This window comes from Neofelis nebulosa, chromosome 9, assembly GCF_028018385.1.
Source record: "Neofelis nebulosa isolate mNeoNeb1 chromosome 9, mNeoNeb1.pri, whole genome shotgun sequence".
Taxonomy (NCBI): Eukaryota; Metazoa; Chordata; class Mammalia; order Carnivora; family Felidae; genus Neofelis; species Neofelis nebulosa.
In genome coordinates, this window is record NC_080790.1 from 78,219,181 (window position 1) to 78,237,861 (window position 18,681).

The 18,681-nt window shown below is 45.6% G+C and overlaps 1 protein-coding gene across 11 annotated transcripts in view; it reads left to right on the forward strand.

Moving 5' to 3' along the window:
• The window catches only part of FER1L5 (fer-1 like family member 5), a 60,464-nt gene that overhangs the window by 5,782 nt on the left and 36,001 nt on the right, over positions 1–18,681 (forward strand). For 9 of the 11 annotated variants that reach the window (XR_009248696.1, XM_058684296.1, XM_058684294.1 and 6 more), the window contains exons 2-15: positions 1,257–1,572; positions 3,866–3,918; positions 4,530–4,621; positions 5,327–5,435; positions 7,158–7,212; positions 7,674–7,783; positions 8,947–9,075; positions 10,134–10,196; positions 10,969–11,019; positions 14,669–14,699; positions 15,309–15,424; positions 15,657–15,780; positions 16,220–16,272; positions 18,119–18,187. Coding sequence is in view for 10 of the 11 variants with exons in the window: in XM_058684296.1 (XP_058540279.1) it covers positions 1,488–1,572; positions 3,866–3,918; positions 4,530–4,621; positions 5,327–5,435; positions 7,158–7,212; positions 7,674–7,783; positions 8,947–9,075; positions 10,134–10,196; positions 10,969–11,019; positions 14,669–14,699; positions 15,309–15,424; positions 15,657–15,780; positions 16,220–16,272; positions 18,119–18,187 (1,140 nt within the window). In the remaining variant the exon portion in view is untranslated. Of the gene's footprint in view, positions 1–1,256; positions 1,573–3,865; positions 3,919–4,529; positions 4,622–5,324; positions 5,436–7,157; positions 7,213–7,673; positions 7,784–8,946; positions 9,076–10,133; positions 10,197–10,968; positions 11,020–14,668; positions 14,700–15,308; positions 15,425–15,656; positions 15,781–16,219; positions 16,273–18,118; positions 18,188–18,681 lie in introns of those variants that run through there. The other 2 variants (XM_058684293.1, XM_058684295.1) reach the window with 2 other exon arrangements.

The window sequence follows — 18,681 nt, forward strand, 5'->3', positions numbered from 1 at the left end:
ATAAATGGTATCTCATTTAGTTTCTTTGATGAACAGAAACTGATTTTTGCTACATCTTTTTTTTTGGTCCATTTGGGCAATCATATGTTATAAACTTTCCCCCATCTTCCTTGGGAATATTCGTCTTTTTCTTATTGAATTATAAAAACTCAATTAGGAGCACCTGGCTGACTCAGTCAGGTGGAGCATACAACTCTTGATCTTGGGGTTGTGAGTTCAAGCCCCACATTGGGTGTAGAGATTACTTAAAAAAAGTCTTTAAAAAAACATACATTTTAAAAAAGCTCATGCTAAAAAGGCTACTAACATTTCAAACAATACCTATGTTGCACATAGGTATGTATGTACCTACTTTGATATTTGTTGTTTAAGGTATGTTTTTCTGCATAGGAATTTAAATTTTATGGGGTCAAACCTATCAGCCTTTTCCTTTTCAGGGTTTGCCTTTCATGTCAATGATGTTTGGTTTGGAAAATCATGAACAACGCAAAAAGCTTTGTGTTGTGTTCAGATTTCAAGAAAAACTGTCAGGAAGAACTTTTTCTTTTTAAATCTGCTGCAGTGGAAAGCAGCAAGATCCCACATATAGCTTTTTCCCCACATGTAGCTTTTTGAAAGCCATGCATCTTTTAGGAGGCATAGTGAGGTTACTGTTAAATTGTTTCATTGGCTTATATATGTTTTTAAAATATCCATTAATCTTTGGACTTTTGGATAAGATGCAATTTATACAATGTTCAGACCTTAAGCAGAAGAAATCTTAGTGTGGAAGAGATGAGAGCAAATGATCCAGCTCCATCGTCATGACAAGAGGCCTCAAGAGTAGTCAAGATGCCATAGCAAAACTGTACTGACGTTGAGATTTTTCTTTCACTTTACATAAGAAAGTGACATAAGAGGTCATTAATGAAAAAGCTGATTTTTTTCCCTTTTTTAAAGACAGACCCATTTCTGGACTTAGGTTTCCTTTAGAAAAAAGGAGGCCTACATATCTGCTTACACATTAGGAAGGGATTCTCCTGAATCTTTATTGAAACAGTCTTTGATTTCCCTATTCCTTTTCTCACATCACCTCGCTTCTCTTATTTTCTCATCTAAATTGTGTGACTCTGGCAATGATTCACTCCAGATAACTTGCTTATGTAAAGAGGAAACATTAACTGTATACCTGATCTTGAAATCAGGACGGTGAGAATAAGACAGAAAGAGAAAAGAAAGAGGAAACGCAAAGTGGCCAAATTATTTTGTTTCTACAGGCCCAGTCACCTCAAGCCACTGGCTCCATACTCCTGTGACTTCTTCTTCCTGTCGTTCCCCTCCATTCCTCTCCAGAACCAAGAACCACTCACCTTTGTGACATCACTTCTACTGCTAAGCAACAGACCTGGGGCTCTCTTCACCCCCATGAGCCCTGGGAGAACGTTGGACCAAGGTGCTCCAAGAAGGAGGCTTTGCTGCAGAGGGAAGGAGAGGAGGAGGTGGAAGACATGCTGCGGGTTGTTGTGGAGTCAGCCAAGATTAGCCCACCCCTAAGCCCCCCACCCAGACCCTGCGTGTCCATCTACTTCCAAGGTGAGAGCCACGATGGAGAGAGAGCCCCAAGAGGGAACATGCATTCAGTGAAAAAATAGACTTATTGGTGCCCTGCTCTATAAAGATGCCCTGTGTGACAGAAAGGTGAGGTAGACACCATCCAGTTCTTTCAAAACTTATGTTTATTGCTATTATTTCTCCTATTATGACATCTCTGCCTCCCGTTTTTTTTCCAGGGAAATGGCTACAGGGAAAAGAGAAGATTAATACTTCTCAAGCTGCTTCTGTGAACTAGGGCTTGTGCCACAAACTGAGACTTAAAAAAAAAAAAAAAAGTACCTGCTTCATAGGATCGATGTGAGGATTTTAAAAGATAATATGTGTACAGCTCTTTGTACAACATCCAGTAATGACCATTCCATCCTATGAGAGCCTTTTCATAAACATAATGATTTTTTCTCCTCACAATGATCCCATGAGGCAAGTTTTATTGTCTCCATTTTTTATAGATAAGGAAAAGTGTCCAAGAAGGTTGGGGGATGAAAGGATTTGGGGGAGAATGTGAAGGAGATTAAGTATGTCTGTGTAACACAGAGCTGGGGGCAAAAAAGAAGAAGGCCAGGAGAAATAGTCTGTTGGTGGAAAGTAGGCGGAGGTGGATGCAGGCAAATGAGGTTTCCTAGCACATGTGGGGAGTGAGAAAATTAGGGCCAAGAGAAAGAAGGCACAGTAGTTTCCATAACAGGCATGAGTAAAGAATGAGGTTCCTTAATTTGTTTTTTCTGGGTTGTGAAACTGTGCTCACTGAATGTGACAACACCCCTCAGAGAGTGGACATCTGGGACTCCAGGCTCAAGGGCCATACATGTTGATGTCCCCAGGTACAGGTTTAGAGAGGTGTAGTGGATGTTTAGTGTGTCTTAGCTGTGAGCCAGGGGATAGCCTGATTCAGAGCCTTCTTTCCTACCACCTCAAAGACATTATCTTTCTCCTCCCAGAAATGCCTCCTACAAAGATGCCTAAATCCCAGGGCTTTCCCACAGATTTACCTACAAATTCTTATAACTGAATGTTTGATATTTTTCATTCCCTTTTCACCTTTCCGAGCCCCTCTTCCCCCATATACCATCCACTACCCTGCACCCCTTCACACTACCCAGCAAGTGCATGCTTGCATACACACTCTCTCTCCCCCTCTTTCACATTCTTTCCTTGGGAAGGATATCAAGGTAATTTAGCAATTTAGAGGTTCTTTGCAGCACTATAGATTGTTCTTTGTTAAAGATATTTCTGGAGGAAGGGGATTTTAGTGGATGAAGAACTCTCAACCCATTATAGATGTTTTGGCATGACTTAAGGTCCACTAGACTTTGCTCTGGTAACAAACAAACCTTTAAATCTCAATGCCCTAACACAATAAAAGTTTATGTCTTTTTCACACCAAGTCCTGCATTGATGGGGCAGCAATCCTGAGTGGCTCCTCCAAGCAGGGTTTAGGGACCAGCTGCTTGCTGCTTTTAGCTGCAAAGTCATCCTGGCACCACCCTGCCCATAGATCGTGAGGGTGGATGTGAAGAGTGGAGAGAGGAAGAATGTCCTGGGAGATTTTAGGAGCCGATCTTGGCAATGATGAAAATCATTCCCACACTGCATTTGCCAGAACGAGTCACGCGGCACCACCTGGCAGCAAGATGACTAGGAACTATGTACAATGGAAGAAAATGAAGCAAACACATTATCTGTCACATGGGATGATGTTACTCTTACAAAAAGTGAGAAATTTTGAAATGCCCAGAGTTAAGAATCAACTTCGTGGCACATCTCCCAATGTAGATTTGAAGTTTTTTTTTTTGTTTGTTTGTTTTGTTTTTTTTGTTTTTTTGTTTTTTTGTTTTTTTTTTAGAAAGGCAGACTGCCACGTGCAGCGCCTCATTTGGATGTGTCTGGAGTCTTGGAAGCTTGACTACCCTACGTTCTCCTACAAATGGACCTTGAGAGCTTGTTTGGAGGTTCTAGCAGGGGAGCGCAGCTACTCGTATACCCTTGACCGAAGAACGGTCCTCCTCTATCGGGGAAGGTCGTCCTCTTCGACCCAGCGCGCAGCTTCGGGAGGGACGCACATGGAGCGGTGAGGGAGGAAGGGGACACCCGCCTAGCCAGCCAGATCAGCCGAATCAACCCTGGCGATCAATGGGGTGACAGATGTCGCAGCCAGATCGCCCTCACATCCAGATTTGAAGTTTTCTTAGAGTCCTACCTCTCTCTACCACACTTGAACCTAGAGTTTGAAATATTTCCTGCCACCAATGACAGCCTCTTGGTACCTTTGCAGATGTCAAGAGGAGAACTAGTGAAGTGGAAGGGAATAACCCCACATGGAATGAGGTAAAACACATCAGGACAAATCCAAAAGAAGCAGTGACAACCCCAATAGTGAATTTGGGTCCTGACCATGCTCAGAATTCTAGAGAGAGGATAGGGAGCCTCACAAGCTTTCCCCAAGGCTAGGGCATCTCAGCCTGGGAGGAGCCCCTGAGCCGATATGGCTGTGCAGGTCTGAGGGTCACAGCAGCCACATCTGCCCAGAGCTGTTCTTGGCCCTTTCCCTCCACTCCGGGGATGGACCCACGATATAGCCCATGTTGTCCAACCTGGCCATCCTGATGTTCCCAGAAACCTGAAGCAGAGACCAGGCTCCCTGTGCAGGATCCCTCTCATCTTCCATCCATCCATATCCCCCACCTCCACCCCAGGTCCCCAAACTCCATAACTACTAAGACGCCCATGATATTGCAGTCACACTGCGGAGTCCAGGAAGGATGCTCAGCATTTTGGTGAAAGGTAGCTAATGCCATCCTGTTAAGAAACCAGACTTGAGAGAGGTTCCTCAGTTGAAGACAATGTGCCAGCGCATTCCCTGCATCTTTCCTCCTTTCCTAGAAGGGTGGGAAGGGGAGGGTGGAGGAAAGATGCTGACCTCCCCGTGCCTCCCACAGACGCTAATCTGGCACCTCTGGGACTGCTCCTTGCCAAATGACTCTTGTCTGCAAATCATCCTTCGGGACATGGGCGCAATAAAGAAAGAGAGGTGAGGCAGAGAGAGGCCAGAGGCTGACTCTGATCAAAAGCCACAGCACATGCTGCATCTCCTGTCTCTATCCATAGCTCACTCAGGTGGCAAGGATCATACCCATTCCAGCTAATTAATGGGGGAAAAAATGGTGGGGGATCTGCGGAAGGGTGGTGAGGCTGGGTATGCAGACTAGAACCAGGAACCTGGGAAGCCAGGGGCAGTTCTGTCTCTTCTGAAGCCACAGGATCTCAAATCTCTGCTTCTCTCTACCCAACCCTGGCTTCCCATCATGGACACATTCTAGTACCCAGTGGAGACTAACACCCACTGAGACTGGAGCTAGGGCATCCCAAGTCAAAATTCCTAGGATGGGGAATCTGATTGGCCAAGCTTCCATCAGGTGTCTACCCCCGGTCCAATCAGCTGTTACGTGGTACTGTTCCCATTCAGGAGGAGTGTGAGAGGGAGCTTCTGGGAATGGGCTGGGCAGGGCAGAGCCAGTAACTGGGCACCCAGTACTCAGAGCTCCAAAGTCAATTACCAGAGACGCGAGAGCCCTGCGTCCTCTGGTGGATGCTTCACATCACTGCATTCTTCCTTCAGCCTCTGTGTGGACAACACAGCCTGTAATAGAGAAAACCCTAGATAAAGTCATGCCTGGGACAGAAGACACCCTTTCCCCTTGGCTCAGGATCTTATATGTATTCCTCATCTCCCCAGGTTCATTGGCCGGGCTGCAGTACTGCTCCAGCCCTTGGTGCAAAAACCAAGCAACGTCCTTTTTGTGAAGGACCTGACCCTGCTTAACCATGCCATGATGTCCACAGATGTGAGTTGGGCCTCAGGAATGGTGGCTAGAGGAGTGGGGGGAGCCGGTGAAGCTGGGCTACTCCACTTTAACAGAGGCCCAATGCCCCCACCAGACAGCACTTCCTGCCCTAGGAGGCCCCATCACATTGCCATCATCTCCCTGACCTCCCCATCCTGCCATCCATCTACCCTCTCTCCCCTACATCTACCCATTTAGATTGATTAGTCAGTTGTCCATTGGGTGTCAGCCACCGTGTTAAGCCTGGGATGCAAAACTGAATGAAGCCCATGGTCCATTGATACCACTCACAGTGACAAGTGCTCCAGCACAAGGGTCAGGAAGGCTAGGTCACTGAGGTCAGGAGGAAGTGAATGATTCTATGTGGGAGGTAGCGGAAGGCTTTGTAAAAGATGTGATTGAGATAGATGGAGGCAGACAAAGACCAACCAAAGGAGAATAAGCAAAGGCTGTTTATGCAGACCTGGTTATGAATTTTGGCAGAGACTCAAAGACAGGCAGAGGAGGGGGAAAGCTGTACAGTGGAAACAGGGAAGGCTCTCGGTGTGCCCTAATTGGAGGCTACTGGTGGGGGAAGCTATAAGCGGACCAGCTAGAAGCTGGGCATCCTATGTGATTGGTTAGGGGTATGTATTTGGCTTTCTCTGGTTGGTCCTAGGTGGAAAGAAAGGACAAAAATTAGGGAAGCTATCAGTTATTAATTAGTCAATCAGTTTAATTAGTTAATCAGTCAATTAATTAATTAATCAGTCCTGGCTATTTGGGGCCAATTGTTACAGGGGTTATTGTTTGACTTCCTCGACTGGTTGCTAGAGGAGTACTCCGACTTCCTACAAGCCTGACTTAGAAATAGCAGGCTGACTTCCCAGGATGGTTACTGTAGATTTATTGGGTTGGTTTCCTGAATTGATTGCTGCAGATGTGGGTTAGAGTTCCATTTTTATATAAGGTCTGGCCACTGTCCTTTTGTATATTGAGTTTCTCAGTAGGCCCAAGTTTGCCCAACGGATGGGAAAGAAAGACAATCCCAGGCAAGGGTGTAAGGTGCATGTGTGAAGGCTGGAAGGAGACAGAGGCAGACAGCAGGTGCAGGGAGGCTTGGTTGCTGTACTGCTGGCACACGGGAGTTGGGAGGATGTGCAGGGAGTGGTGGGAGAGCTGAGACTAGCTGAGACCAGGGGCCTGAGGTGAAGGGCCTTATGGTCTATGCTGGTGAGTTGTGACTTTACTCTCATCGGTTAGGGCACTTACACAGTGTTTAGGAAGCAATTCTGGCAAAGGTTTAGAGTTTGGATGGGTAGTGAGCACTTGGAGGCAAGAGGTTAATTAAGAGGTATTTGCAGGAGTCCTCACCTGAGGTCAGGAGATGTTGGGCTAGGAGGATTGCTGTTGGCATCAGCAGTTCTGGACTGGTCCCAAGGTGCCTCTCCCTCTCCTCCCTACCCCACCGCACCCCCCTTATCACCACCACTACCATGTGCCTCTTCTATTCTCCACATCCCCTCTGCTATAACCCATTGCTCTCCCCCTACTAGTTCATAACCTCCCTCCACCCCAGATTTCACAGACCCCATGGCGTGGCATGGCCTGGTACCATGGCCATCATCGCTCCCCACAGGGGGACTGGGCATGAATTCAGCCAGGCCAGGTAAGGTTCCAGTGTTATGATGCGGCCAAGGATAGCAGGATCTGGCTTAAAGCTCCCCTGCCTTTGCCTTGCAGTGCACTGTCACTCTACAGGTGGCCCTTATGAGAAACCAGGATATTGAGAAGATAGGTATGTACTTGGGACTTACCCCTGCTCTTCTCCAAGCATAGCTGGATGGGCTCTTTGGGACTTTTGAGGCCATCCCTCAAGGCCTACAGAAAGATTATGACCAGGTTAGGGTTTAGAGGCCAGATCTCGAAACACCTAGCTGAGGTTATCTGTCCCCGACCCCCCCGGCCCCGCCAGTATTTCCACTTGACATCTCTAGAGATAAACCCCAGCCTCCAATGGCTGCAGAGGGAAGCAAGAATAGCCATTCTAAGAGCCCCCCATGTGTGGAGTGTGGGGCCCAGGATTACTGAGAGTGAGAGAGAGCCTATTTTCTGAGGAGGATATGTGCCCCTTTTGAGGCCTCTTGGCCATGGTTTTAGTCAGCACCTAGTCACTAGGGATAGAACAATGAAATGCGGCCATTGCCTCAAAACCTGAGCCCCAGCCTCCGAGAGCCCACCCAGACTGTGTTTCCCCAGGCGATGGCGACCTTCTGGGCATAAGTGCACAAGAAGTGGCTATGCAGAAACTGATGGTCCCCAGCTTCACCATGTCCAAGCCTCTGTCTTCAAAGCCTCAGCACTTTCAGGTGAGGACCTTCCAGGTTGAAAGTCCTCATGATTCACCTGACTGTCTCACTGCATTCCCAGTTCATCCCCATCTCTCCACAAAGTCATGGCAAAGGGCCAGAGCTACCGGTCTTCTGAACCTTGCTGCACATCTTGCTTCTCTGGGTGCCATTCTGAGCCACTTCTGTAGGAAGCTGAAGCTAGACACAGCTCCAGTGAGGCATAGGAGGCACTGTTGGCTGTACACCAACCAGACCTGGCAAGTCCTAGGGAGGTGAAGCAGAAGGCCTGACCCTGCCCTTCAGGAGGAAACATAAGGCTGGCCATCCTGTGGCCCCATCCCTTTCCATCAGGCTAGTTTGCCCAGGATAGAAGGTCACTGTGCCAAATCACTGCCCTTCCTATGTAGTAGAGGTTAGGGCAAAATTCTGACATGCGACCTGTTTGCCGAGTTTGGCCCTCTCTTGTCCCTGAGGGACAGTAGCTGTATGTATATCATTCCCTGAAGAGTCCCTGGACTTGATGGAGACACATAAGGCCTCGTGGAGAAAGGCCAATCCATAGCCTGGGCTGGGAGATCCATATGCAGTTTACTATCTATAGTAAGATGGCAAGTTTCCATGACTCTGCCCTGCTGGCCACTGCCAACTCCTGTTCTTTCTCCCCTTGGGCCTCAGCCAGCCTGGGTCTTTTCTGGGCTCTGCATTGCTCTTCCTCTCCTTCCTTCTAATCTAGGCTGAGTCCCAGTAAAATATATAAAGGGGAAGGAGAAATAACAAGTCAGAAAGTAAATCACAGATCATTGATTCAATTGCATGGAACTTTAAAATTCTTAATTCCTTAAAAAGATTGTAGACAAAAGTAAAAAAAAAAAAAAGCCAACAAACTGGGTAAGATTAGACTTCATTCTGTGTTCTGTAACAAGTCCATAGCAATTGAGAAACACTAAGTCTACACAAGATGGAAAGGACAAAGCAGTGGAGGGAACAGTTCCCAGAAAAGGAAACAGAAGGAGCCACAGCCTTCCCAGCATTTGTCTTCAGGCTGGCAGCTCCCTGTGTGTCTTCCTTCTGTCTGCAATAGATGCCTCTCATCAGAACACTTTGTTCTTTAAGAAAAGAGTCTCTGTTGGAAAAGGGGGAGCCCAGGCCCCAACATGAGGTTCCCCTGTGTTCCCCTGTAGGTCCGAGTGAAGGTGTATGAAGCCCGACAGCTCATGGGCAACAACATCAAGCCGGTGGTGAAGGTGGTCATTGGAGGCTACCAGCACAAAACACGGATCAAGATGGGAAACAATGCTTTCTTCAATGAGGTGGGCCGCACATGACCTTCAGAGCTGAACAGGGCACTTGGGCCAAGTGGGCCAGCCAGAGGCTGGGCATTTCCCTCAGGCATCAGGCAAGCTTGCATCTTCCACAAACACTGACTGAGCATTGGCCAAGCACTGCTTGGCACTGGAAATACAAATGAAATAATTTGAAGCCTCACACTGGAAGAGTCAGTAGACTGTGGAGGGAACCAGCATATGAACACATAAACAATGAGAATGAGATAAGATTGGGGTTAACAGAGATCTGATCTGGGGGTGCTGTTAATGCAGCATGAAATGCAGGCCCAGACTATGTATGTCTTGTCACTGCTGAAGCCCTAAGCTGTAGTATTGTGTCTGATACACAGTTGGAAGTCCATGACTACTCACTGAATTAATCAGTGAATAGACCAATAAATAAAAGATTAAAGCACAGTGGGAGCAGGGAGGAATGGGTGGACTGAGGAAGGGCTCCTGAAACCTTCAAGGAAGAATCTACCAGTGAAAGAGGGACATCATAGAGAATTAAAAGTGAGGAAAAAACAACTGTGTCTTCAGAAGCCTAGAAATGAGAAGCAGCAGGACTTGGCAGAACTGTAGATATGAGTGTGGCTGGAGGGGAGTGGCTGGAGGGAAGCCTGCAAAGTGCACTGGGACCCTGTCATGGATGACACTTGGGAGTCACGGAAAGAGTCAGGAGAGTGACGGGGCTGGGTTTGCACTTTGGAAAGAGGTTTCTGGCTGCAGCAGGGGCTGGGGAGCAGTGGACTGATGGGGAAATCTAGAAGGAGGCAAAGGCTTGGGTCTCCATCCCAGGGCAGCTAACTGGGCCTTGAGCTGCTAATGACAGATCCTCCTGGGATTCCCTACCCCTGCCCTTTACCTAGGCAAAACACCCCCTGCAGGAGCCTGGCAGGCCTCTGCTTCTGGAGGAAGAGCATGAAATGGGCAAGGGCTGGGGCAAGAAGCTTGCTATTCTGAGCCTCCAGGCTTACTGAGTCCTTGGGTGAAGTGGTAGAAGAAATGTCATCCAACCCCTATCCCCATTCTCTCTACCTCAGATCTTCTTCCAGAATTTTCATGAAGTGCCTGCAAAGTTCTTTGATGAGACCATCTTAATCCAGGTGAGGAGCCAAACAATATGGGTCCATTTTCTTGTCCCACCTCAATCCTCAGAAGGACTTCAGCTCCCCACCCCCACCCTTGGAGCCAGTCACTTCAGATGGTCCTTCTGACCCCAAGACACAACCTCCACCACCTTCGTCACTCCCTGGCAGCCCAGACTTCCCACATTCACTTAACAAATGTTATAGAATACCAATCACTAGACCCTGAGCTGGGCCCCGAGGTGAATAGCCCCTTCCCATGTGCCAGGATTCTCATGTCACCAAAGGACCCCTCAAATGTTCCCTCAACATGGGACATTCCATTCCCTATCAGAAGAAACTCGGTAACAGTGGTGAATGTGTGGTTACCAAATGCCTCCTATGTGCCCAGCACAGGGCTAAGGGGAGCAAGGAGGTCTCTCCCTTGAAGAGTGTACATGTTCTTGGGAACACCGGAACATGGGAAATGATCAGGACAGCATGCAATGGAGAAAGTCAAGTGCAACAGTTTTCTCTGGGCTGATCTTTGGGTTGACCAAGTGGATTGGACCCTCTGATCAATTTCCTCATCAGTAAAATGGAACTAAAATTCTGAACCTTACAGGGTACCTCTGAGAATTAGATGAGAAGAACTATGTGGAAGTGTGGGCCATTAGGAAACATTATATAAATTCTAGAGGGCCATTAGGAAGCATTAAATACATTCCAAATATGCCCTTACAATCCCTCCCATGGGGATGGGGGAAATGAGGGATGTGAATAACAAATCTTTCTGGGAACCCCTCTGCAGGTGATGAATTCCACACTAATGAGATTCAACGCAGAGATCGGGAGATTCCAAGTGAGCTCTGGATGAAGGAGGAGGTTTGGTGAAACAATTAACAGAGACTCACCATGGGTTCCATGCCTGAGTCTAGGGGCAAAAACTTGGATTTTCCTGCAGAAATATCCAGATTTGAATCTACCCAAGTTATTCAGAATCTCTTTCTCATATATACAATGGGAATAATGACATACTCAACCCACAGAGTTGTTGTAAGGATAAAAGTGTGTACCATTTATGAAAGAGCTGGGTGCCATGTTGAATACAATGGACACATTTCAAACCTCTGCCTCCAGGAAATGGAAGCAGAAGGTCCAAAAATGCCAACCTAAGAAACACAGAGAAAATTGCTGTCTATGAGAACAGAAAGAAAGGTTTGCTTTGGAAAGACACAGGCTGGGAGATGAGGAAAGCTGACATTCATGAAGGGCTAAATAAGATTCTTCAAATCCAGGAAGATCAGGAAAAGGTAGGGTTGCCAGATTAAATACAGGATGTCCCATTACATTTGAATCTTAAACAACAGGTACTTTTTAAATACAAGTATGTCCTAAATAATTGCATGGCTCCTGACGAATACTCCAGGGGACATACGTATACTAAAAATGTAGTCATTGTTTATCTGCAGTTCTAACTTAAGTGGGCATCTATTTTTATTTGCTAAATCTGGCAACCCCTGGGAAAGTCTTCCGTGTTGAGAAAGGCATATTTAGGACAAATCAAAGTAAGGTTTCTTTCTCACTACTTGTAACAAGCACATGAAGAGTCATGACCTGTCCCTCAAAGAAGCAACATGGGCTTCGAAATGAGAGATTCTGGAGAGGTTATATGGCAGGTGGTAAAAAATGTTGTGCTTTCGGCAAAGACCATCGCACAATTTCCAGACAAGGACTAATGATAATGAACTGTTAAATAATTTATAGATATGAGAGAAAACTAAGCCTTTTTTTAAAATAATGTATTTATTTATTTTTTTTTTGGGGGGGGAGCCTGGGTGGCTCAGTGGGTTAAGCATCCAACTTCAGCTCAGGTCACAATCTCACAGTTTGTGAGTTTGAGCCCCATGTTGGGCTGTGTGCTGACAGCTCAGAGCCTGGAGCCTGCTCTGGATTCTGTGTTTCCCTCTCTCTCTGCCCCTCCCCTGATCATGTTCTGTCTCTCTCTCTCTGTCTCTCAAAAATAAACATTAAATTTTTTAAAAATACATAAATGTTTATTTATTATTGAAAGAGTGCAAGCCTGGGATGGGCAGAGAGAAGGGGACAGAGGATCTGAAGTGGGCTCTATGCTGAAAGCAGCCAGCCCAAGCCCTATGCAAGCCTGATGCAGAGCTTGGGCTCACAAACCGTGAGATCATGACGTGAGCTGAAGTCAGATACTCAACTAACTGAGCTACCCAGGCGCCCCAATGAGTCTTTTTCCTTAAATTACTTCTTTGAAAAATTTCAAACATACACAAAAGCAGAGAGAATAGTATCATGAGTTCCCACATCCCAATCACTCAACTTCACTAATTCATTGCCAGTGATGTATTGTCTACCCCTGGCCTACCTCCCCACCCACTGGATTATTTTGAATCAAATCTCAGACATCATATTTTTAAACATTTCAGTTAATATTTCTATACATAGATATCTTATTAAGCATAAACAAATGTAATTATCACATTTTAAAACCTTTATAATTCCTGGATAGCATTAAATACTAATCAGTGTTCAAATTCCCCTAATTATCTTATGAATTCCTTTTATGTTTTGTTCAAGTTAGGATCCAAACCAGGTGCGTGCTCTGCAGTTGGTTAAAATGTATTTTTAGGTCTCTGTGATTCTGTTGGTCCCGCTCCCTTTTTCTCCTTGTAATTTGTTAAAGAAAGTGGATAGTTTGTCCTGTAGAGTTTTCCTCTAGTCTGGATTTTGCTGACCGCATCTCTGAAGGATCATTTCATATACCTCTCTGCCCAGGTGTTTGCTGTCTAGAGGCTCGTTAGATTTGGGTCCATTATCTGGCAAAATGACTTCAGCAGAAGGCACAGAATGTATGTTGGTCTCTCTTTTTATGTCCTTAACAGCCATTGATGATCACTGCCTGGATCTATTTCTTCATTAGCGGTGCCTGAGTTTTTCTTTGTTTTCTTCCAGCTTTATTGAGGTATAATTGACATACAATGAATTGCACATATTTTAAAAAGTATCATTTGAAATGATCATCACAATCAAAATAATGAACATATCTATCACATCTATCACCCCCAAAAGTTTCCTTGTGCTCCTTTGTAATTCTTCCTTCTCACCCCCATCCCACCCACTCCCATCCCCAGCCAGCCACTGGTCTGCTTTCTAGAACTATAACTTGGTTTGCATTTCCTCAAATTTTATATAAATAGGATAATACAGCATGTATTCTTTTTTGTTTGGCTTCTTTCACTGGCATATTTATTTTGAGATTCATACATTTTGTTGCATGTGTTAATAATCATTCCTCTTTATTGCTGAGTAGTATTCCACTGTGATTCTAACTTACACTTCCCCAGTGACTCGTGATGTTGAGTACCTTTTCATGTGCTTATTTGTCACCTATATATTTTCTTTGTTGAAGTGTCCATATCTTTTGCTCATTTTCATTGGGTCACTTTCTTACTGCTGAGTTTTGAGGCTTTCTTATATATTTGGGATACAAGTCCTTTTATCAGATATATGACTTGGAAATATTTTCTCCCAGTATATGATCTGTCTTTCCATTTTCTTAAGTGTCTTTCAAAGAGCAGAAGTTTTACATTTCAGTGGAATCCACCTCATCAAATTTTTCTTTTATGGATTGTGCTTTTCTTGTTGTAGCTAAAAAAAATCTTTGCCTACCTAACCCAAAGGGGTAACTGAGTTTTTTGGTGTTTTTTTTTTTAATGTTTATTTTTTTTTTGAGAGAGAGACAGAGACAGAGTGAGTTGGGGGAGGGACAGGGAGAGAGGGAGACATTGAATCTGAAACAGGCTCCAGGCTCTGAGCTGTCAGCACAGAGCCCAACGTGGGGCTCAAATTTTTGAACCGGGAGATCTTGACCTGAGTCGAAGTCAGATGCTCAACCGACTGAGCTACCCAGACACTCCAAAAGGGTAACTGGGTTTTAAAGCAGGCCTAACATGAAGAATTTGGGGACTACTCTATGGAACCTTCAGATGTGGGATACAAGGGTGACCTGAATATTTCGCGGTGCCTTGCCACCCGCCACCTTCAATCCTGTACCACAACCCTCAGGCCTTGGTCAGAAACCCTCTCCCAGGGGAAAGGGAAAGCCCATAGTCTCTTTGCCAGCTCCTCCCTTAACCATCTTCTTCCCCAGGATGGGAGACAACTTTCTCAATCCAGAAACAGGGAAGAGTCAATGCTATGTTGGCCAGGCAGTACTATGTGGTGGTTAAGGATCCTTTCAATCCAGATCTCCTCATGTAATTACTAGTTGTAAGACTTTAGGCACTTTTCTCACACTAAGTACCCTCCTCTGCAGAGTGGAGGTAATAATGGACCAACTTCTAGGTTGTTGTAAAGAGTAAAGGAGTTAGGGCAAGGCAAGTTCTCAAGCACTGGTGGCTAATACTGTCAGTACAGTACTATTGTTCATTGGTGTTGAAAATCTTGAGTAACTAATCCTTACTCTATTCTTGTCTTTCCAGACAGATATTGGTTTTATCTACCGTTCTGCAGGTAGGTAACAGTTGTTGCAAATACGTGTGCCTTCTGAGAAAAAGCAGATCAGTTGTCCAAACATCTCAAAATTCCTGTATGTTCAACACATGGGGGGAGAGTATTAGAGGGTATGAATTATTTTCTGTATTTGATAATATTTATAATCATAAGATCTTTCTCTGTAAAACTTCAAAGCATCCCTTTGGATCAAATGCTAACCTTTTATTGCAACCTGGAATTGAATTTCTATTTTTTGAGGCCAGTCTTGGGGGACTGATGTTTGAGTAGAGGTTTCCACTGTAACCATCACACACAACCTGGCCACAACATACATACCAGGTTGAGGTTTGGACTTAGGGTTGGGGAAAATGCTTGCCTCTCTCAGACCAGGATACTAACAACTGTAGGTTCCCAGGATGGGAGAGAGGGGTCTCTGTTTCCTAAAGGCAATGGCTGGTAGCCTGGGAGTATACTAGCTTTGCCCAGTGGTAGAAGTGACTCCCATTTTCCTCTGCTACTGTAAGGGAACCAGAATTTAGGAGACACACTTCCACACCCCTCTCCTGGTTTCAGGGAAGAAGGATGGAGACTGAAGGCCAGTCTCCCATGGGCCCTCTGCCCCTCCAGGTCACACACTCCTGAGGAAATGGTTAGGCCTCTGCCAGCCAAATGAACCCAGCAATGGAGTGAGAGGCTACCTGAAAGTCACCATTTGTGTCCTCAGTGTGGGAGACCAGGCTCCGGTGAGGCTTCCCTAGACACCCCAATAACATTTCCTACTGTAGCTGCTTCTGTAGGGTACCCCTGGGCCCCCAGTGTGGCCATTGATCTTCACCTGCTTTAATTCGTACACTGTGCCACTCAAGGATTGTCCATCCCTCCCCTATACCAAGTGGAATGTTGGGGAAGCCAAATCTGGTGGCCATGGCCATGGCCATCCTATGACTCTGACCCTATCAGGTCTGGTCTCTACAGGTAGATCAAAAGCTGCCCTATGGGACTGATGACACCAGCACTCAGATCTTCAAGTCGACGGTGGTCCCGGTCAACTTGGCCTACTTACATTTCTTCATCTACTGCGCGGAGGACCTTCATCTCAGTTAGAGTCAGGTGGCGGGGAGGGAGTGACCCTGGAGGTTCCCTACACAGTGGCGACCTGGATTCTCCTGGGGCTTCCCTGTTCCATTTTGATGCTAACCTAAGATTTAGGTGGAGAGGAACAGGTGAGACGGAAATCCACCAAAATTTGTTTTATGAAGGCCCTACAGATACCCTTTAAAATTGGCCATATGTCCCTGACTGTCTTCGATGCCCAGAGGCAGACTCACAGTTCCCTATGCTAGCACCCATCCCTGCTGCCCATTATGTGCCATGACACATACCAGCACACAGAGATAGAGTGGAAATGGGAGAGGTCTGCCTAGGGGGCACCATGCCAATTGATGGCATAGGGTTTCAAGTAGTTCTATCACCTCTCCATTTCCTCCCCTTAAAAAAAAATACTTCTGTCTCATAAATCTTGTAACTCTTGTTCACAGAGAAACAGCACTTAGTGAGTCCTGTGTTGGAGGTGGAACTAATTGGGGAAAAGGTAAGTGTAGAAAGGGTCTGAGGTTTAGAGAAATTGTCACCTAGATGGTGTATGGGGAAAGATGGAGTTGGTGAGCAGGAGCCGAGGATTAGTATCTAAGTTCCTCCATCAATGGGCTGTGACTGATCACTGGACCAGGAACTCTTTGAAGGTGGAGGCCATGGATTAGTCACCCTGTATCCCAGAGCTGTGCTCAGTGCCCTGCATGGAGAAAATGCCCAGTGAAAGCCAAATATACACAAAGGGCACAAATGAGTGAATGAGTGAATGAAACAACATGCCCACAAACAACACTGAAACTGTCACTGTCTTCTTTGGGCCTTGGTTTCTTCGTCTATAAATGGAAGGTTCTAGGCCAGAGAGTTGCTGACATTCCATGATCCTCTGTAAATAGAGAGTAGCATTTTCCAAAGTGTGCTAATGGATGTTATGTGCAAAAAAAGGATCCTATGTTCAAATTTGGGGAATGCTGGGTTAAGGTTAGAGAGGTTTGTCTCTTTAAATTCATAAACCATAGAATTCATAAACCCTGGTTTCTACCATATTCTACCTATTAAAAGTGTCATTAAATCTAGCCCATACATAAGAGGAGGGAAATCAGTGTCTACCTTTCAAAGGAAGATACACCAAAGGATTTGTGGACATATTTTAAAACTACCACACTGAGTGGGGTTTGGGTGCTCTGGTCTAGGGAGATGATCTTGGGTGATAGGTGGCACAAAATTTTCAAAAACTTTAGTATCTCTGTGGTTTTCTTAGTGTGTATTTTTTTTAATGTTTATTGTTGAGCGAGAGAGAGAGCGCATGCATGTGCAAGGGGGGGTGGCAAAGGGAGATGGGGACAGAGGATCTGAAGCAGGCTCCAGGCTCCAGACTCCACACTGACAGCAGAGAGCCCAATGTGGGGCTCCAACTCCCCAGCTATGAGATCGTGACTTGAGCCGAAGTCAGACACTCAGCCAAGTAAGCTACCCAGGCGCCCTGATTTCTTAGTGTGTATTAAAAAGTTCAATCAGTCCAACCAACCTTGATTTCACCAACATGATTGCTTAGAATAGAGCCAGGTTTAAAAATGAAGTCAAGTAGGGGTGCCTGGTTGCTCCGTCAGTTACGCATCTGACTCTTGATCTCAGCTCAGGTCTTGATCTCCAGGTCATGAGTTCGGGCACCCTATTTGGCCCTGTGTTGGGTGTGAAGCCTACTTAAAAAAATGAAGTCGAGTGATGCTTTGGAAAAGGGTATTACATTGTGTACTGCCACTGTCGACATGGTTTTTGTTCACTTTTCTACTGGGATCTTAGAGTTTATCTAACAAAATCTATGTGTATGCATTCATATAAGAAAGTAATGCTATGACTATTTAAAAACAAAGTCAATTGAGGGGCACCTGGGTGGCTCAGTTGGTTAAGCATCCAACTTCGGCTCAGGTCATGATCTTGCATTTCATGAGTTCAAGCCCCACATCGGGCTCTGTGCTGACAGGTCAGAGCCTGGAGCCTGTTTCGGATTCTGTGTCTCCCCCTCTCTCTGCCCCTCCCCCTGCTTGTGCTCTCTCTCTGTCACTCAAAAAATGAATAAATGTTAAAAAAAATTTTTTTTAAATAAAAACAAAGTCAATTGAAAGATGATTGAAGGGCAAATATTAGGGAATCTGGAGACGGGAAGATACACAAAGGACTGAAGTTGTAGCTGAGAAGTTGTCAAAGTGTCTTTAGACCATTCCCGTGATCAGCCCTGTGCTGGAGAAAGCATCCATCTGTGGGCTGGGCTGGAAGGGCTGGAAGCTGAGGCCAGTGGAGGAAGGAGGGCACAGGCTGGCACTGACACTGCTGTGGAATGTTTCTAGCTCAAGACAAATGTGCTGACCCAAACCGAGAACCCAATATGGAACCAGCTCCTGACCTTCCGGATTCAGGTAGATATCGCTGTTCCATCTTGACGACTCTCCTCCTCATGGCCCACAAACGAAAGAAAGTTTGGGTGTTTGTGTAGGGGTGTGGATAGAAGGTAGGGACCAAGAAGCATGGGGTGGATGGGGGGCAGGATCTGCCTGATGGGGAACATGAAGAAGGACATGTTACAGAAAATTTATTTTATTTGTCCAGTGTTAAGAAATGAATGGGCCATACAACTGAACTTTCCAGAAAACTTAAAATGCCCTTTCACATACATTACAAAACAAAACCAAAAAATCATTTAAAATTGATTTAAAGACTTATTCTGAATTGCATTGTGCATTTTCTTATCATCTAGGCAAAGTGCCCTGAAGATAATTATAGCTCTTTGTTAATGGCCTAGAGGTATTGTGGGAACATAGTTAGTATATGGGCTACATGTAGTATGGGCTATTTGTGCCTACGCTAAATGGCTCCAGGATGCTCTTTGTGGGATTCTGTAGTCTGATTTTTA